The 21,065-nt window shown below is 54.9% G+C and overlaps 2 protein-coding genes across 2 annotated transcripts; both read right to left on the bottom strand.

The window, feature by feature from the left end:
- Nucleotides 1-1,242: 1,242 nt before the first annotated feature.
- E0L32_007199 (uncharacterized protein) lies at nt 1,243-2,597 on the bottom strand (the record flags this gene model as incomplete). Its single annotated transcript, XM_031141917.1, has 3 exons — nt 1,243-1,505; nt 1,585-2,407; nt 2,469-2,597. The coding sequence occupies 3 exons, from the start codon at nt 2,595-2,597 to the stop codon at nt 1,243-1,245; spliced, it is 1,215 nt and encodes a 404-aa protein (XP_030993795.1).
- A 14,328-nt stretch (nt 2,598-16,925) lies between these two features.
- On the bottom strand, nt 16,926-20,338 carry E0L32_007200 (uncharacterized protein; the record flags this gene model as incomplete). The annotated part of the gene is made up of 5 exons (XM_031141918.1): nt 16,926-17,660; nt 17,748-18,308; nt 18,364-20,007; nt 20,077-20,184; nt 20,255-20,338. 5 exons carry the CDS (start codon nt 20,336-20,338, stop codon nt 16,926-16,928), a joined length of 3,132 nt encoding a protein of 1,043 aa, XP_030993796.1.
- Nucleotides 20,339-21,065: the final 727 nt, after the last annotated feature.

Raw genomic sequence — 21,065 nt, forward strand, 5'->3', positions numbered from 1 at the left:
TGGCAGCTGACTAGGTAAGCTTCTTCTCATGCTTGCAAACACCCTTCACACAGCCATCAATCCCAACCACTCCTTCGTACGGCACGGCACACCTGGTGATGACACAGAAAAAAAGGTTGGCCCTTTGTGACCTCGATGCCGTAGCCTGGCCAGTTGATTACGGCCAAAAATATACCAATAGGACAGATCAGGTGTGACCGGGAGAGGAGCAAAAGGGAAGCGTGAGAAGAGACCCCGTTTTGTTACCAGTCCACACACACACACACACACACACACACACACACGCACGCATACCCCTGCCAACCGCACCGCCCCGTTTCGGCAGGTTTTGTGTTTCTGGCACCGGCCGGAATCCAGCAGCTAGGCTGGATAGGTGCCTGTCCGGTCTCTGGGGATGGGAAAGGGTGGAGAGAGAAGAGGAGGAGGAGGAGGGGGAGGAGAAGAAGCAGAAGAGTGCATGTCAAGAAGCTTGTGAGACACCATCCTCACTGGTGTGCCCCGGGAGTCTAGACAGGTTGTGTGCCCACCGGCATGTCGACCACCTGAACCGCCTGCCATCCCGAGGCACAGGTGAACCGCCAGTCCCTGTCTGTTGTTAGTCATGAGCCACCAGTTTCTTTCCCCTGGGACTAGCTCGCGGTGAATCGTTGTGGGATACATGATGTGGTTTCTCGTATTCACTCAGCGGTGGTATAGGGGGGGGAAAGGACAGTGTCTCATAAGAGTGGACTTTTCGAGGCAAGACCTTGCAAGTACGTTATGCCTCGAGCTTTGGCCATATTTCTTGTGTCCTGCATATATCGTGTATCTTGATCAATCTGACATTTCTCGTCTTTCCGTATCTGTCTCTCCCTCCCTGGGTGCGCCAGCACCGCCCTGATGAGAGTCCGTACAGCAGTGCAGTAGCAGGTGTGACGGCTTCAGATTCCTTTCCATTTCTTCCTCCCGGCATCCAGAGCTGCCTCTCTTCCATACCAAATCAAGCAAAATCCAGCAGTCAAACTCGACCGGCAAGTGCTGGAACATTGCCATGTGAACAATAACATTGAGATCGAAAATGCCCATTTTCTCTGTTCCATGAAAAAGGGAAAAAAATGCAAATGATCATGATCTTGGCGCTCCCGAAACAGAATAATAATAGTAATAAAAAAACCCAGAAAAAAAAGCTCAATGCCGCTGCCATGCTAATACAAGGCGTCCATTTCGGGGGTATCAAATGCATGTCATTCCGTGGGGGGGCACTTAGACGCTCCCGCGCTTCATGCCTCTGCCCCCAGGGCTTCTCCTCCTCATGTCGTCCATCTCGTCCTCGTAGTGGCTGCTGCCGCCCTCGCTGAGCGGGCTCCGCGATTTCCTCGAGTCGTATTCCGACTTCTCCGTCGACCTCATCAGCCTGTCGTCCGAGTTCCGCCCACTCGACATGGCGTCGGTTTCGACTTTGGCGTTGCTGATCATGGTGGGCAGTTGCCGCCGCCGAGCATTGATAAACCAGTTTGAGATTTGATCTGCGTCGTGTTAGTTCCCACAAAGGATTTCCTGAGAGCTCAGCAGCAAAGAGTCCCGGCCTGGGTAATAAGAACCTACTCATCTGTAGACCGGTCCGCCGCATCAAGTCCTGCTTCTCGTCCTCGGTAGGGTATGGGTGGTGAAGGTGAGCCACAAACCACGCACGCAGCTTGTCGGTAGTCTCCTTGGGGAGATTGCCGCGTCTTTTCCGCTGCTTGATCATGTCCCCGTTCATTCCGCCGTAGTCTCCCATCCGCATGTAGTCTGGATACTGGCCATAACCGTGGCCACCCATGGCGGCGCGCTCGTAAGGGTGCAGAGCACCCATCGGGACAGTCTGTTGTCCTCTGCTCGAGTGGTGATAGCCAGGACCGCCGTACGCAGCCGGCCGGTAGGCAGACTCCATCCCGGGCTGGGAAGGGTGCATCATCCCAGACCTGCTGGGGTACTCCTCCCTCGAATACCGGCGTGCTGGGGCTGCTGGAGGTGGAGCCTCTCGCTCGAAGGCCAGAGGTGGTAGACTCGGCAAGGCTGGCCGGTGCTCAACGGTCTCTGGCGGCTCGAGTATGGCTGGCGAGTGGATGGACGAAGGCCCACCCAGGGAGGGGGGATAGGGGCTCGTCCTGGAGCTTGAGCCCCAATTCTCGGTGGCCGATCTCGGTAGAAGTCCCGGCGACGTACCGCGGCTCTGTCGTGGCATCGACCCGGAAGAACTTGCGTAGAGCCTGGGAACCTGGCTCGTTCGCTCCTCTTCGAAGGATAGTCGCCTCCGTTTTCCCGAATTGGGAGAGTGAACGTATTCTGGTGGCGTAGTCGGCCCTGGGAGGCCGGCGGTCGGAGAGGCATTGCTTGCGGTGCCGTCTCTAGGGTTTGGCCGGATGGGTAATAGATCTGGGAAAGCCTGTGCAGATTCGTCAGTCTTCGCCATCCTCGAGTCACCCAAGCACGGGCTCGAAGAATACCTGTCGAATGGATGGCAGAGCGACCCTTTCGGGCTCTGTCCTCGGTCTGGACGATGCATAGGGAGACGGCCTGGGGTCCTCGGACGGATAGTCCCTTTGGAAGGGAGGATATGAAGTGGGAGCGGGCATGGTAAGCGTTGACATTTTCGAAGGATCTTCGGTCTGCTCTTGAACACGACTTGAAATCTCAATTCGCGGAGGGCCCTGTTCCATAACAAGCACCCGGAACCAGACCGAGTCCCGACCAGCGGTTGGGTGATACTGGTGCGTCGTTAGTATCATGGACAGCCTCTCCTCTCGAGGCCGGGAAAGGTTCCTGACGGAGATATTCGTTTACCTTGAGGGACAGGCCTTGCAAAAACCAACAAGAAATGCTCCGGAATCTCGCTTCAGTAAACTGGTAGGGTATGACTTGATTCCAGGTCTCAGATCTGGCGTCTTTATGGCCTGTCTGAGACAAGACACCCAAGGAATCTCTACGGCTGCAAGTAGTAGTCAAGCTTTCACTCAGCTCGAGCTCGATACACGAAGCGGGTGGCCGAGGATGTTCAAGGTCAAGGTCGTTGACGCAACGTTGAATAGAAACCAATACAATGCAGTGACTAGTCGAGGCCGTCGAGTTCAAATCGAATATACGTTTCCCGGAAAGACAGCAAGGACTGTTTCTTGGGGCACCGGTGCTTGGTGCAGTGGAAAGAGCGTGATCGGCGGCTTCGTGCCAAGACGAGCAAGAGGTCTAGGACGACGTGCGAGGTGGGAAACAACCGGCGTGATCCAAGGACTGGCTTGAATAAAGTAATGGAGAGTGGAATCGACCGGAGCAAGCCTCGTCGAGGTGGCTTGGGTTGATACAGTCGAGACCAGCGAAAGATACGTGTACGTGTAAGAGAAGCGAGTGGGAGAAGGAAACGTCTTAAGACGGATACATAAATAACTTGAACCATTTCGAAGGAGACGTACTCTCGTGTGGAGAGACAAGAGACAGATCTTATGGGTACAGAGAACTAAGCCCCATCCAGGCCAAGTCGATGGTAAGAGCATGGGTCCAAGTCTCCAGGATGACATAGCACCCACTCACTCGACGGAGGTCAGGTCAGTAGGTGCCAATACTTGCTCGTAGAGGTGGTATGGATGGAAAGACGGCGGCGCGCTTGGGAGGGAGAGAGACGAGGGCTAGACGGCGTATGGGAGAAAACGGTGGGGGGAGTGTGTCTAATGGGCAGACGCTCAGGGGTCCGTTTAGCGTTGACAGCCATCTCGAGAGCCTAAGTACGTAGTCTACCAGCCAACCCTAGGAGCCCCCCATTCGATCATTGGGAAACCGAAACGCAGAAATTAGTAGTCGCTAGAAGCCGGCCGTGTGGACTCTGTGGCGTTTCCCTCCCATTTGAAGGGGGAAAACGGACTCGCACGGGCGAGGTGGGGAGAGAGACAGAGAGGGAGTGTGTGTGTGCCAGGCTTCTCTGGCCTACCGGGATGATCGAGCAGGGACCAGGATAGGGGTCCCAAAAAGGGAGAAATGTACAGAAGCACATGAGAATGGCTGGGTGGCGGTGGAGGATGCTGCATGCCTGGCCGACCAGGAGTACCTACAACGTACTACTCAGTAGCACATACACCATGGAGAAACAGGACGGAATGGTAGAAAAGTGACACGAGCCAGGAGAGACGAGGACCCACAAGAGGCAGCGGTAGCAGCAGGCCAGGTAGGTACTCCGTAGGTAGGGGCAGAGAAAGGCATGCCGTGTCGTTTCGATGGACAGGGATCCTGGGCCACCCCGCTGCGTGCCCCGACCGGTCCACGACGGTTGCAAAGCTAGATGAAATTGCCCGATGAGCAGTCGAGCAAAGCCAGGCCATCCCTAACGCGCGTGCCATATGCATCGTCCAGGTTCACAGGCAGGGAGGGTGTGGGAAGCACAGGAGGGGATACACAAGGCCAGGTGCAGAGCCCATCACGGTTGCACGTACCTCCACAAGCAAAACTTGAGATATGTAACTGATCCTTGGGGCACGATCGGTGCCGGAGAAGGGGGGACGGATAGTAGTCGATGTGAAATAATTGTGCAAAGCCCAGGGGAGCATCAGGCGGCAGTCCAGGAGCTCAAATTGCTGACACAGAGCCGCCGCCATGCATGCTCCAAGGGGATCGAAGAGTCGCCCATGAAGAGAAGCTTTTCACATCCCCATACTGAGACATTCGTAGCCCAACCAAGCCCGCCTTCGCATTCAATTATCGCCCGCTTCGATTGTCATGTGGCTGATGTCGACGGGACGGAAGACATTGCTTGGCCGTGGTAGAGAGATCGATCTGCGTGCTTGTAGCACCGTATTCCCGAGAGGTTGGTGTCGAAGAGGGCGCGTGTCTGGGCGTGAAGATATCGTAAATCGGCCCCAAAGGTATCCACAGGAGAAGTCAAAACTATAACTATCCCGTATGCACAAATCGAAACAGAGCGGTGACTTCTTTCTCCCCGTTGTGAGTTTGCATAGGGCATGGCTTGGGTCTTGTCGATGGGAAGGTGTGGAAAAGGTGCACCCAACATTCCCAACATTCCAACCAGCCGATCATAGGATGCATTCGGATGAAAGCCACGCATATTTTAGCAGAATCCAATCGACTACTCACCCCCTGAGATCTGACCAATGGACAGTTGGCCCCGGAGAGAGCACCGCTGGCCTGTGACGCCGGCGGACTTCATACCTAGTACCTAGGTTCGTTCGTGGGCCCGTTCGTGGGCCGGCAGCTCCAAGCGTACTCCGTAGGCACCGATGATATCGAGAAACATCACCAACGCTTAGCTGCAGAAGTCTATCTTGTCGTCGCCGCTGTCGCCGTCGTGGCGTTGTCGTCGTTGTCGTCGAGGGCTGGGCCGGGTGGTGGCTGCGTGACATGGGGGGCAAGAGAGGAGACTAAGAGAAGATTGGCAATGAGATGAAGATGGAGTTATTCTCGCTGCTGAGTGTCGGTGCGATTTGGGTTGAACCGTGATGGCTGATGTGGTGGGATGAGACAGTGGGATACACCTTATTACAGCATTAGTGCCTTGAAACAACCGCATCTCAACAACGGTTGACCCAACCAAGGTCTTCTCTCCCCCTCGTTCTTGAAGAGCTGGCCGGCATTACTTGACTGCTGTCCTTGCCACGTAGATGGACACGCACTCGTGACATTTCATTTGAAACCTGGTGCCACCGCAACCAGAATATTTTCATTGTTGGGGAAGCTGTCCGCGTCACGTCCAGGATCTCAACCACGATGATCGCCATCCTCGAGAAAGCCAGCCTGAGGGTAGCCCTTGCTTGGCTGCTTCTTTGTGTGGAACTACATAATAAGAAAGGCACAACGTCTACCATTGCCTCGACTCCTATTCCGCAGGTTTTCGACTTCTCGAATGGCCGAGAGCATACATGCGACTTCCAGAGGCGTACGCAGATGGCTTTCAAAATCGCATAACATAATCGGCATGGTCTCTTCAAACACTCTCTGTTCCTGTGCCTTGTGGGACGTACCATAGCCATCAACTCGGAATCGCCGTGCCTTGGCGTGGTGGATGGATGGCGTGTCCGGCCTACGCGGAAACCTGCTCGCAACGAGCGCAATGACGCCTCAAGCACCAGTTGCTGGTGCAGATAGACAATTGAGCCTCGAGGCTGCAGTGCTTACGCAGAGGTTGCGTATCAACACGGCGGAGACCGGCGGTGCAGCCTCGGCAGATATCCAAGGTTGATATACTGGCAGAGCAGAAATGCATCCAGGTTTTGTCAACCAAAGGTATCGACGGGATGACCTACAATGTGCTCCTCCAAGCTACCTACGGAGTCCGTCTAGCGGCGTCCAAATGCCGGCCAAAGTACCGGACGGGGGCTTACTCTGTTTGGCAAGGGGCCACAAAAACTCCATTCGTGTTGCGCCCAGACAGTTCCTTGATATTTCCGTTATGCGTCGAGGATGGAGATGGCATATCCAAACACTGACTTACTCATAGTCCAACGCGCTACTGCTCGGTGCTAGTTACGCACGTAGGTATGCATTGGCTTGTTGCAGTAGCTAGGCCCCTAGCTTGCCATCCCCATTGACCACGATTACTAAACAAAGAATGGAAGAATATAGATTGGCTGGTTGGATGGCTAGCTACGAAGTAGATGCATGGGACGGTGAGCTCTTCCTAGAGGTGCGCTAATAAGGCTACGAGAAGTGCGGCGTTGCTTGTTCGAGCCATCCACTGCGTCCCAGAGCTCTGGTTCGATGTTCACCTAACGGAGCTAATGTCCGCCGTGGCATTGTCCGCACGCGGGATGTCCTCGTCCCAGGCCACTCGAGTCGCGCCAGACCTCCTTGCCCGGCTCTCCTGTACTTGGGAAGGATCGAGGGGAAGTCCGAGTGAGGTTGTCATTGAGGCCGGAGTTGCGAATCCCTCCGGGCCCGGGAGTGTCGCGTGTCGGTATCCGGACTCGGAGATGAGAATTGCCCATGCATGCGAGGTCAGGCCATGCGTCGTGCAGTGGCTAGCGACTGTAAACAGCGGCTCAACCGACGAGTCCTTACCCAGTTTACGAGTAGCAATGGGGTCAAACGTCGCACCTCTGGGGCTAGGGTCACTACACTCCCCCCCTACACAAAAAATGGTAGCAGCCGAGGGACGCGAATGCGCGTGTTATGCTGGTTCTCGACAAACACCAAGGCCATGATGGGAGGGGGATACCTAGCAGCTCGAAGTGCGATGTACCCAGGTGTGGGAGGAGGTTGACGCGTTGCGAGGCCACGCTGTTTTAGCGAGATCAATTGCGTTTAGACTTTTCAGCCAAGCCCGTCTTCTCTCCTCCGTTGTGGTTGAATTCCCTGTTTTTTTTTGTCTCCAATAATGCGTATTCGGGTTGTGATGGTGGTGGCAGTGGCCCATTGCCGACCTGTCAAAACCCCCATTCCAGTGGAGTGGCGGCTTTTAGCAATGTTTAGGTTTAGCTGCACAACTTTGGACGCACAAATCGTCCATGACGGAGTTGACTATTGGAGATGGGCTAGGCAAGCTTCCACTTGACAGATGCAAGTCCGACAAGGATTGACATCCTCGGACGATCAACGTTGAAGGACCAACATTCATCAAAGTCTGCTCCCTACACGTCCAATTACTTCGTAGGGATGGATGCTCAAGATCTGCTGCATCCGATGCAGATCCCCCATAATTAGCACAACTCGTTCTTCTGCAGCCTGCACAGACTTCAGCTTACGTGCTTTACCCACCTGCGCACATGGCCGTGGCCGGCCAGTGCAGTGCAGAGCACACGCCACCGCATTCTGCCGGATTGTTCCCGCAGCAGCACCGAGTCTCGACGTGATGTCCACAGCGACTGCATCCGAGGCCGGAGAGAGAGGAAGCCCCCTGGACGGCCGAGGCTGTACCGCTGTACCGCCGACGACCAGAGTTTATCCAGCATCAACCTTTCCGTTTCTTCCGCTGCTCTTGTCTCCCCTCCATGCCTGCATGCCTCCATACCGTTCTCCACACCGACACAGCCACCAGAAGAGGCAGAGATCCAATGGACGTACTCTTTCCGTATATCAACCCGGTAAGTGGGAAGTCGGAAGTGGGTAGCGAAAACAAATGACAGACGGGGGCCCGGGTCTTGTCATGTCGATGTCATGTGGCGCCCCTGGGTGGGCATCGGTCAAATACATGATCTGTCACTATTTTGTGCTGTTGGGGCCTGATGATCGTCGGCCCCGTTCACTGTCATGCAACACCGTCCTTGGCAGCCTGATACAAGACCTCGAGACGCAGGCGTCCAATTTTTACCTTTGGTGCTTATCCCTTTTTCCAATCAATCTGGAAGTCTGCGCCGCAGCACCCCAGTGATGTAGTTACGTCATGCTGCACCGGGAATTGGCCTCCTTACCACTTTGCGCCGTGTCGAGATGGCTTTCCAACGCACCACCCAAGTCTGCCTTTTTTTTTTTTTTTTTTTTTGCTTTCTGGTTTTCCTTTTGCAAACTCTACACGGTGTCTCTACTCTCGGTGTACCTACTCCACAGATCAGAAGGGAAGACAACGGTCGAATTCGCCTGCAACATGAACTCGCAGTGCCCAGAGCCCGGGTTGCCCAAAACGGCGGTTTTGTCTGAAATTAGCGAGGATTTCACGGTCATGTCTTCGAAACAATGCCTAGGCTAAATCTGGTGGGCCGCTGTCAGAAGAGCGGGGAACGGCCGCACTAGCCCTTGTCACTAGCACTTGTAACGTGGGTTCTTCCACAAAGGACCTGAGTTCAGCTGGGAAGCTCACAGCTGCAGCTATCCTGTCACATCAATACGGCACGGAATACTAGGTAGTCGAGTTCATTCTCGGGCGGTTGGACGAGCCAGATCTTCCGATCTCCCAAGAGATTAGCGGTGTGTGCCCACGCCGTTACCATGCAAGACAAAGACCTGCAGGCGGGCCATTTCCCTTTCTTTTTTCTTCGTTTTTTTTCTTCGTTTGCAAGTCACGTACAACCATGCACGCACACACTTCTGAGTCAAATGGTGTGCCCCCGGTCTGTACTTGTAGGTCGCTGTGAGCCAGCGAGACCCAATCAAGACGAGCGCCATCGAGGCGGACAATGCAAGCCAAAGCCCGTGTAAGCTGGGTGGGTGCAGATGACCGACCCGGTGACCGGGTTAAGGGCGCGGGATCGGGCTGAGCGACCTGTTAGGGACCTTTTGGGGGTTTGGGGGATCAACCAGCCATGCTTGCCAACGCTGGGCTTCACTTGAATTCAAAGGAGGGTCTGGACCTCGGCACCATGCCAATAGTTCCAGCTCTAGTAAGAGCTCTTGGCTGGGCGAGACGGAAGACCCGGGTAACTGTGAGAACCGACCAGCAAAGAAAGCAAGCAAACACTCAGACATAACGAGCCATGACGACACGGCCTGATTACCTACAAGTTCGAAGTAACTACTTGTAGAAGCACCGCTTGCATAATGTGGGAGATAGGGTGGCCGGTGCACCAGTCCGAGTCCCTAACTAAGGTAGGCATGGCCCTGAAAACGGGGAGCAGGATGCCATTTCCCCTTCCCCCCCTTGTTCCCATGTCGGACAAGCGGGCGCCTCGTGGTTCTCGTTCGTTGCGAATCTGCACAGACGCAGGGTTCACATCCTCTTCAACGCCCGAGCCGGGTAAATCCAAGCGCAGTGGTTCGTGGGGAGATTGCCCTACCTGCCTAGGTATCTACTTACCGTCGGCGTCCGGGGTACCTAGGCCAGCCTACGAAGTAGGGTGTTTCTGCTTGGTATCTACTTGTACTTGTACGAAGGGACAACTGGTGGTCGGCCGGGGGCTTTACAAGGTCAAGTATTGACGAAAATGAGCATGGGGTGGAGGCTGACATGACACACTGGCTGGCTGGCGTGGTCTTTGACTGACGGGTGGAGGGTGGAGGGTGGGAGGGTGGAAACACACGACGATCATATCCATCTAGTCCGGCGCTAGCGTCTCGTCAATCTGTCAAACCAGGAAGACGGCTTTTAGCCCAAAGAGTCTGTGCATAACCCACCTCCTCCACAATTGCGAAATCAATCTTGCACATCTTGTACAAAACGCACAACAAAACAAAACAAATCCATCCATCCATCCATCCAGCCGTCCATGCACACACACCACATCGCATTCCAAGAAGCGCCAACCCCTGCCAGGGGCGGCGGCTGTCCTCCGGCCCACCCAAACTGCACCATTTCCAGGAATCTCAATCATCCCCTCTGATCCTCTTCAAGACCCCCTGTCTGGCGCAACGCATTTGCCCCCTTCGGAATGTTCATGACAGTGTATGCCCAGGCATATTGGCGCTGGATGCTCGCCCGCGAAAGCTTTCTAGTGCAAACACGTGCAGTTGTCACCTCCACTACCCTGCGACACGAGCAAATCCCTGCAAGGTCCTCGACAGTATCTAGAACGGGTCCGATCTTAGGCATCCTTGTGCCTGGCTGAGATCGAAAGGGGGCCATTGAGTAGAAATTATAGGAAACCATGCCGAGTGCGTAGAAATCAAGCGAACGCTTGCGCAGCACTCTGGTGGCTGGCTGGCCTTTTTGACGTTCTGGCACAAATGAGTTGACCGCGCTTATTAGGGTGAGCGAGGTGTTCTTGGTCGTGTTCCAGAAGCATATAGTACGGCTTCGGCCAGGCTGGTTTGGCGACCGGCGCAGCCGCATGGTCCCCATCAGCTGTCAACCTTCTTTTTACACGAGCTTCACTGGGATTGCTTTTGTTGCCGTGTGCCTCCTGCGCAGGCCGGTTCTTGCTAAGACGAGGCTATTTGGACATTAGTGCCCAGCTAGATTGAATGCCTGCCTGGGCCGGACTAGCTGGTCTCATATTCCCCGTAACACAATGGAAGGCTTTTGGCCCATTCCATTCACCGGTAGCTGGAGACGACTATTACAAGCTGGGCGCACAACATACGACACCATCCGCTACCGCTACCCTTTTCATCCAACGGTGGCTCACTTCGGGACCGAGAGAGTTGATTAACTCCTATTAATTGCTATCATCTTACCAAGTCTAGGTGCAAGTGCGAGTCCAAGTCCGACTAATGATTCCTAGCAAAAAGCATTTTCGGGATGCTCTAGAACAGACAAGGCAGTAGTCGATTGAACGAACCCCTTGTCGTGCGCAGATCAGCAGAGTCCAGTTCTTGTGTTTACCCTTTTCAAAGCCCTGGCACCACCCTGGCAAATGCTTCATCTTCATCTGCTGTGCTCGTGGACCAGGATAGCTCTCCTCTTTCCATTTCGAGACAGGTACATATTCGTGGATATGCAATGTCAAGGGTTTATCGTTGCGACCGGTCAGTCACCCTTTCTCCTCGGTCTGCAGGTTCAGACTTGGCACCAACATTCTCACACGCCCGCATCCTTACTCAGTATGAGGCATGCATCTGTGACACCCCACACAGTCCTTCTGACAATGATGATGAATTTGCATTCTTCGTCCGCCCCCCGTCTCTCTAGTTCTGCGTGTAGGTGTGTCTCGTCCGCTGTGAGTCGGATCGAGCAGGACTCGAGATCAGCGTCTCTCATGCTGCTGTCCCTTTTGGTTGTGATGGTATCAGGCCCGGGTTAGATTTCAGGGGTTAAATATACGATACATACGCCTTATGGCATGCCCAATGAATACCACCGCACGGAGGATGTACTTGTAGGTAGTCAAGGACGTTGGGGATAGGTATGGGGGATGTGATCACTGTTACAGCGAGACAGTCCCCCCAAGAGGGTCCCTGCAAGCTCCATTTCTGCATGGCCTGACTCGCAAGACCTGCTAGAAGTAGCAAAGGGCCAACGGCTGACCACGGACGCGGGCCCCTTGACGCACGCCAGTAGCTTTGGGGCTCCATCGGGGCTCGGCTGGCCCGAGCGTTGAACCAGGGCCACCCCTGGAGACAGCTGTGAATCCACTTTTCACATTCAGACCCTTGTCCGGGCTCTCGAGACGCGGGCGGAACCTGCCGTTGTCACGTGGCTAGCTTCCGTTATGTCAGATGCCAAGCGCGCACCGTAACGAGAACAACCCTGGATTACGTTTGGGGACTGGAACCAAACTACCTAGGTAGGTAGGTAAGCTCAATGACGGAAGCCTTGGCATTCACAATTCAAAGCCAACACACTCGGAACTGCTCGAGGAATATACGTCCACTGGACGGGGAGACTCGCAGAAAAAGTACAAGCTCGACTCATGGTTTTCGAGTCATTGGCTGCTGATGATATGCAGCCCCTTTGCCGGTCTCGTTCAGTAGCTGCAGCTGCTCCTGGTGAGCCGACACTACATCCATCACGGTCTCCAGATGCTCCATGTCACATCAGTTCCAGGTTATGATTCAGAACAGCAACAATCCCTGGCCATTCAATTGGTAAGGCTGGCAGACAAAACGATTAACCCAAACAACGGGGGTATCTTTCCGTGAGGCTACCAATCGTTGCTATCCGTTCGCAAACAAGACATGTGTCATGATTGACGTCGCCGTATGGTCGCGCAAGTAAAATACCACTGTGCCGCTCTCTTAAGTACTTCCGTTCCCTCTCAAACCACATGTCTTCCGATGACCTGGGTATTCTTCAGCGAGGCTCGGCCCCATGGTTTCTGCAGCAATACCGGGCAAGGTACAACTGTGAGATACTCATGCAACAGTTTGGTAGCATTGCACAGGCCCTCGTTGCCCTGTTCGCACTAGTTACTCGAAAGACTCTGTTCCCATCCCTGCGCCTTGTCAACAACATGTGCCGATGAGTGACCAGGAATACGATCCAAGATCGCCCTTCATCGGTCAATGACATGGGCCACGAACTGTAGCTTCCTTGTGCCTTGCCCTTTTCGGGGATTGCACTCTAAAAGTTCTAGTTCCACATATCATATTATTGGAGAACAATAATAGACCTGGAGCTGCAATTCAGGGGCGCATGAATTCCAAGGATAACAACGTTCTTCTGGAAACCTGACAAGCTCTGGCGGGAGAACCCCAATTGACAATGTCCTCCACCTGGCTGGCCGTCGTGATCAATCACATTTGCAGGCTTGTGCCGAGGGAGACCCGATTAATCTTAGGGGACCTGGGACAGACAGACACAACTGCACAGGCTGTAAACGCAGTGATGATGATGAGTGAGTACTTGTACATGCTTGTATGGACAGGTATGATGCGGTGCCATTCCAGTCCGTTCAAGCCGCCCCATCAGAGATGAGGTCATCGCTTGACACTGCCACATCTAGACTATTGTACCTAGAGAAGGCAAGGTCTAACCCACACATCGATGCCCCTGCCATGCATGACCCCCATCAGGCACAGGACAACAACAACAAGGTCCAAGAGCGTCAATTCTGTGGGAGCTTCCGAGATTGAACCGTGACGGAAGGAGTATGGTTCAACTTGCCGCCGGTGGTTGCCCCCTTGGCACAGGGGGAGATGTGAGAGGACGAGGGTCCGGCCTGCCTCCCCTGGCACCTGCCTCAACTCCCCTGCTGCCCCAGACGTCCAGGGTCGTCGTGTCGGGTCTTGCCCGCCGCACAGACAGCAGGCAAGCTCGACTGGTCAGGCAATTTGTCCACTAATCCCTTGAGCCTTGAGCTTCGTCAAATCCATCCATCATCCATGGATGATGATCTTCACGCTCCGCTTCTTCCATTCCCGGCCTCCTCCCTGTCTCTTCCATTTATATGAATTTCCTGTGGGGCCTCTCTCTGTCTTCACCCCCTCCACAAAAACAAACGCGCCTACGGGAGAAGGATCTGCGTACTCCGTACAGACGCAGCGTCGAGGCACTTGGACAGGCCTTTCTCCACCCAGACAAAGAGACACCATGTCCTTGCTTTGGTAACCTGCCTTTTGGGGCCTCTCGTTTACCGCTTTGGGCCAGGCCTGGACACTGGAGCGCCTAGCTATTGGCATGCTGCAAGCAGGCGACTGGTTCTGCAGGCAGGTCGACGGACCCAGTGAAGGTAGTGTTCTGACGTCGAGAAAATTCCGAGCATGACAAGATCGACTTCAAAACATCAAGCCACCTAGCCACTCACTCCCGCGCACGGAAAGGTTCCAACCGAACGTACAGCTTTGACAGCTAAGGCACGGAGCTCTGGTTGGCTGCTCGGCCCGGCAGGTTGGCCCTGTTCCGCCTGTCAATAGACGCCATCCGCCACCTGCACCGCATCCCATTCGCAAGACCCTGGCTGTCGTTGCAGTTGACCTGCCCTTCACGCGAGGCCTGGTCTCCACCCTCAAAGTGAAACCTGGCGAGCTGGGTTAGCTGCCGGACTTGGCGAGGCCAGACCTATCAAAACCTGCATTGGAGGTTGCAGAGGGCCTATTGAGCAAGTTTAAACCTGGTCGGGAACGTCTTGCGCCGTGTGCAAGCGTACTCCACGCATCCCCACCTCCGGGGGAACTTTTCGAGAACGAAAACAGACACAAGGGGAGGTAGGCACCCTAGGTATTTTTAAAAGCAACATAGCAGCTCGACCGCTGACACAAGCAAATCCACACACCCTTGATCAGCTCGTCGCGACACTCCTGCAGAAAGCCACATTGGGGCGGGCACACCCACTTTGTCTGCAGTGCTGTCATGCTGTCATGGACTAGTTTGCGAGGTTTTTCTGGTTGGCGCTGCCGCGCCGTGCCCATTACCCATGTCTTCGTCCTTCATGACCCGCCAGGCATATCGACGAACACATCTCTGCTGCCAAAAGGACGCTCGATAAGAGTCATGAGTCGCGGCATCTTCCATTAGCTAAGGTCACAGCTTCTCCGGCTGCGTGTGGCACCGACATAAGCCCGAAACGTCACGGTCTATTAGTCTATCCGTCACAGCCCGCCGCGCTAGGTCGTGTCAAAGAGCTGCCACTGACTGCACCCGCACACACACGAGCAGCCCATTTGCCTACCCAGTCGATGATGCTAAGACAAGTAGGCGCTCGGTAAGCTCAGGCATCTCTTACTGGGGTATCAGCCTGGGTTATCGTCCACGTCTCGGTGCGAAGTAGCTCCGCCCCTATGTAACTACTTCGTATGTGCCATCACATCCATCCAGAATCCGGTCTTCTCCTGGCCGAGTTTGGGGCCAGTTCCTGATGGCGGCTAGTGTCTTCCAGGTCCTGGACCAGCGATGAAGGCAAAATGGGGTAGGTGCTCCGTTTCCATTCGCAAATCTGTCTCGACTGTCGGCTTTGACGGTTGTGCCGCCTTGGAAGGGGGTGTCGATGTCGAAAAGTTGAGGCGTGTAGCCCCGATTTCTCTCGAGTGAAGAATCGGTCCACAACGGCTGTCCCCGGGACCACTGGGGACCATGCCTGTCAGATGTCGAATCTTCCCACATCAGAGACCCCATCATGTGTCGTTTTGTATGGGTATATCAAATGCCTGGTCAAGGACGCGGCACAGTCTCATCCCAAGCCTTCACACTATCAAAACATGTGCCATACATACTGGACCTCTTTCATCGGCCGTTGTCGTCGAGACGTCACCGGCGCCGTTTTGTGAGCCCTCGTCTCATTTGCTAGCTGTCAAGGTATTTCCCGATGCAGCCATGCTACCCTGGTCGCCTTCCCTTCTAGACCCGCCTAGTGATCTTTGAAACAAACAATCGAACCATCATCGGGTAGCTGTTGAATTTCACTGCCACATTCGCTCTCTGGCAGGCGAATCGCATCTCTAAACATTTTGGTGATTGCAGGACCAGCCAGGACCACGGGCACGGCTTTGTTCCTAGCATGTGACTACGCAGCTCCTTTGGGAGATTGGCAATCTTTCCGACCCTGGTTGATACCTACGAAGCACACTCCTGGTAAGGCTGGTGTGGTGGATCTTGGGGTCGAGTCGACCGTTAATGCCAGCTTACGTTCAATCCTTCGCTGACGACCTTCTGTCTAGCCTTTGACGTGGTCGACTGGGCAAAAGGTAGACCTTGCATTATACAAAGTCAGTAGTCAGAGGAGATTCTACATCTCGCTTGTCAAAAGCTAAGCGAGAGCTCTTGGACCAAACTTTGGCTAGACCTGGTTCGCGAGCACGGCTCAATTTGTTCCACAAGTAGTAAGATCGTGAATCCAGCGAGCCTGGGGTTGCAACGCTCTCGGCCAAGGCTCCTTGACGGATGTCTCTGCCAGCCAAGTCAACCTTTCCAGGCAGCCTTGGGTTGCATCGAGTCGCGTCCTCAGAAGACATGCCGACCCGACGTTTCCCCGATGTGACACTGGTCTGCTCCAGGCACGTTTGCCCGGTCAGTGCTCATGTTCCAAGGCTTGTCTGGCACATCAGGGTCGTGAACCTGGCAGCAAAGTACAAGTAGTTCCGGACACGGCCCACCAGCTTTTATCAAATCAATCTACCTGCCATCTTGCTCTCTGGGCGGTACCCACTGCCCATCTGTCAACCTGGCATAGTGTCCACTCGGCCCAGACTTCTCGTAAACGCAGGGAAACCGGAAACCTGGAATGACATGCCGGCGGTAAACCAGGGAAATAGATGAAGCGCATATACATACGCACTCGTTGTATATCCTCGTTTCGGACGCGGCCCGTCTCTCTCTCTCTGACGACGGGGCTTCCTTTTCCATACGTGAAAAGGAGACAAATACCTGGATTCCAAAGCCATAATAGGTGCGCATGCAAGTCGGACATGAAGTTATAGATAGAGAAGGTATATATTTGTCTGGCATGGATAATTGTCTGCCTCCGTTGCGCTGTCCCCGTTGCCGTTATGAACGCCGAATTTGGTATAACCTAAATGAGCACCGACTCGACCCGCGGCGAGTAGTATTCCGCTTCGTTTTCCAAATGCAATCAATCATCCACATCTATGTACAGATAAAATAGAATAGATCATAACAAATAAAAGGGCCGTTTTTTGGGAGAAATAAATATGCCCATGTTTCTGGTAGATCCGACGGGAGGAAGGCCACGTCCCAGACGAGACGAGTGAAGCCAGACAAGATAGATTTACTTGTTCCGTTGCAGCAGCTTCCAGAAGCGGCCGTCCTTGACGGCCCTGCGGTGCGCATCGCCCAGGTCGCCCGCCTTCTGGAAGGCAGGGTCGTTGCGCAGCTGCTCGTCCTTGGGGTCGATGTCGTCAAAGTCGTCGGCCCCGGCGGCGGCCTCGCCGCTCAGCTTGTCGTACGTGGTGGCCTGGTACGAGTAGGGCGGCGCGGGCGTCCGCGGCGAAGGCGGCGAGTCGTGGACGACGTCGGCGTCGTTGCCCACGCCGCCGCCGCCGCCGCCTCTGCCTCTGCCTCTGCCTTCCTTCTGCATCTTCTGCAGGCCCTTGGCCAGCGGCTCGACGTACTGCGCCTTGGCGCCGAAGTCGTCGCCGTCGTCGCCGTACTTGTCCTTGCCCTTGGCCGAGGCGCGCTGCGCTGCGGCCGCCGTGCTGTTGCTGCTGCTGGTTGTTGTGCGCTTCCGACTCTCCAGCCACGCGGCCGCCTCGGCAGCGACAGACGAGCGCTTAGCGGGCGCCACAGCTGCTGCTGCTGCTGCAGGCCGGAGGCTCCTGGCCTTGGTCACGAGGGCGGGAAAGCGGCCCTCGAATTCCGTCTGCAGCTCCGACTGGTGCTGCTCGACGGCGCGCATCCGTTCAGCCTTTTTGGAGGGGATCAGCTCCGTCGAGGGCACGCGGTCCTCGTTCTCCAGCAGGTGAACCCATTCGCTGTATCGCTCCTGGTTCTGGCGGGATTCGTCCTGCAATTGCCTAATCAGTAACGGAACTTCTTGATAGTCTCTATTTTGGTAGAGGCGGGGGGGCGAGAGGATTGACTCAAGGCTTACCTGGGACGGGGTGGCTCTCTCGCGGAGACCGTCGACATAGTCCTTTGCCCCCTGGGTCATCTTGTTGCCCGAGATATACTTGTCAAACGAGGCGGAGAACTCGCGGTAGTGACCCTTGAGGATGTAGCATTGCCCCTCCCAGCTCTCTCGCTTGAACTGCTCGTACATGGCATCAGCCACGGGGCACTCCCACGGGAACTCAACAACTCGGTCGTAGAAGACGATGCACTTGGCGCTCTTCCAACGGGAGAAGCAGCGCCTGCTTTGCTCGTCGGTGAAGGCCATCTCAACGAGGTCAAGGTCTGACGCGGCATCGCGGACAAAGCTGAGCGGGATTCGCAGGTTGACGGCGCCGTGCACGTGCGATTTCTCAAAGTCGGTGGGTGAGCGCAGGTCAACGAGCAGGACCTGGCTAGGAGGGAAGATCTCCAGAAGAGTATTGAGATGGCCCGGGAGAATCATCTTGGCGCCTTCTTTGGCCTCGGGACCATGGTCACTAGGACGCAGGTTCTGCAGGTTATCGTTCATCAGCTGTTGCTGACGGCGGTTGTGGAACCAGGCCTGCACATGTCTAGTTAGTATCGGATGTTTCTTTTCCTGTCAATGTGCAACTCACATCGATGTCAGAGAGCCTGACGCCCAGCGTGGACGAGAAGAACTCCATAACCGGGAATGTTGGGTGGTGGTGCTCTTCCTGGAAGTATTCCTCAAGTCGATCGACGACCTGAGATGAAAGGCGTGGCCTGCTGATCTGAGAGCTGCTTCCGCCATCATAGATGGCACCGGTCTGGTTCAGTCTTGACCTCGGAGACGGCTGTTCGACGTCCCTCCGGCTGGCAACATAGGGCACGCCCACCGCTGCCGCGGGCGTAGTCATCTGCCTGTTTAGAAGATCAAGAGGTCGGTCGGGAGGTAAATCCATGACCGCATATCCATGTTGCCGCCTCGTCTGACGTAAAGTGTAATTCTGAAGCTGATCTCGCAAATCTGCAGTCATGCTTGCGGGGGTCAGAGACCGCGACGTTCGTTGAGATATCGTCGTGGCTGTGGATCCTCGCCTATAAATGGAATCAAGGCGGCCTCGTTCATCGGCAGGCGTGTAAGTAGTGCCAGAGATGATTGACTGGCTGTCATACTCGGCATCATCTGCGACCTCTTCCTCGGCTTCCTCTCGAGAGGACTGGCTGGTCTTGATGAGATTGTTTGAGCGGATGAAGGCCACAAATGAACACGCATGGTCCTCGGGTAAGAGATCCCAGATCATGACTGGCATCGAAAGTAGTAGAAGTGTAGAATGGCTTTTAAACACGCCTTGAACTTTGACGTGTTTCGCCAAGGCTGGAAAGGCGGCAAGCCACTGCTCCCAGGCGTTCAGGTCGAGCTCCTGGTTGTCTTCCAGAGCCAGCGAGATCATCACATGAGGTTCATCCTCATTAGGCCCAGATACCGGCTCTGTCCCTGGGCCACGTCCGGCACCCTCGGCGACATCTTCTTCGCCCTCCCAGGGCTCCTGCGGCGGTGACGGTGGCCGTGCATCAGCGGGAACAAGTTTGGTGAGCTCAATGCTCGGGGCCTTGTGATTTGACGTCATCATGAAATGCACCGGAGTCGATCGTGCTTCGAAATGCTTGCCATTGATTGTGATCGGCCTGGGGTGCTTCAGACGAGCAAGAACTTCGGCATGTAGCATAGCTGCAGAAAATGTCCGTATCCTCCACTCTTGGAGCACCTCGATCAAAGCATTTGTGAACGAGTAGCGCCCCGGGTCTGGAGCAATGGCATCCCAACTTGATGCTGATATCGTCTCGGTGATGGATTTGCCGCTCGGAAAAGTCGCACTTGCTGCGCCTGCACAGCAATCGAGAAGGACCAAGACATCAGACACGGAGCGCTCGAGCAGCGTTTGGATCGCAGACCATTGTAAGGAAGGTGATCTCGGTTGGCGTGTTGCGCACCAAGTGCTCTGTCGCGACTCGTCTATCCTGGCGTGACCACCGTAGTAAACGATGAACAGGGTATCATGGGCCTCGTGCTCTTTGACCAAGGACCCGACCCTCATCATCAACTCCAGATGAGCATTGTCGGAAGGGATAGAGAAGATATCGGTGTCGAAGCTGTAGTCGTCTCGCAGGCACTTCTGCAGGTCCTCCAATTCTGGTAGGACGAACAAGTCATCCGACTTCCAATGCAACAACAGTGCCTGAACTTTGTTATATCTTTGCGAGGACTTGCCGGTGTTGGGGAAGGCTCGTCCGGCAGACTGTCGGCTTAAGTAAGTACCAAGAATGCAAGGGTAGCAAGGTGTGAAGATGGGTACTCTACTACATACTTCTTCCAACGTTTTTGCGAAGCTGTCCAAATGCTTCACATGGTAATTGACTCGGCTGGTATCATGAGTTGCCGACGGAGTGTTAAGGCCGCCATTCCCCGAGCCATACTGTTGATGTAAGTGAGCAAACTACTACATCGCGAGGTTGATATTGGTAGGTGGAGGGTGGACCACGTACTGCAGAGTCGGCGCTACTCATGCTGCTTCCATCGTTGGCATGTCTCGTCCTTATCGTCACGTACGGCTGGTGGTAGTCCGCCATGATCGCGGAAGTGCTTGCGCGCAGCGCAACAGGCGAGCAGGAAAGTACGGCTAACAAGGCCAAGTTCGAGAGAACGGAAAGAGATTAGAAGAGCCGCGATGCCCACGTCTTCTAGCCGTACATGGCGGCGCAACAAGTATGAGGGTGCCGGGAAACCTGTTGGGCACCTGAGACTCGTCCTATGTGTCCAGTATTGTTCCGGGAAGAGAATCGAGACCCAGCTGCCGCCGGCGAGTAGGAATGTGCTGTTGCGATGCACGAGAGGGGAGACGTGGTGATGTCGGCGAACGCAGACTGAATAAGCCTCTCTCTCGGTGCCCGATTCGGTTTAGCTGCCAATCGGTCGGTGACGGAAATGTTGGCAGTCGGCCAAAGTGGGGTCCGGGGTCTTGCCCACTTTAAAAATAGTCTAAATGTGGCTTGACGAATTCCAGAAGCCGGTCCCGCCTGAGCCCCCTGCATGTGTGGCTGAAGCTCAGCAGGTCTAATGTGGCTGCAAACACGTCTCGTGCATCATATCTGGTGAGTCCACAGACCAATGTCGATGTGAGATTCCGAGCTTCTCAGGAACAAATCTTCTCCCGTCTCCACGCATCCGGCCATCTCTGGAGCTTTCTCGAATAACAGACGCATAACTTGCGTCACGGTCTTGCTTCGATCGACCTCCTGCAGCTAGGTTCAAAGGGGCTCAGTGACGGGCTCGATATCAAAGCTCCTTCGAGGGTAC

Source organism: Thyridium curvatum, assembly GCF_004353045.1.
Source record: "Thyridium curvatum strain D216 chromosome Unknown NODE_43_length_354360_cov_84.162100, whole genome shotgun sequence".
NCBI lineage: Eukaryota > Fungi > Ascomycota > Sordariomycetes > Thyridiales > Thyridiaceae > Thyridium > Thyridium curvatum.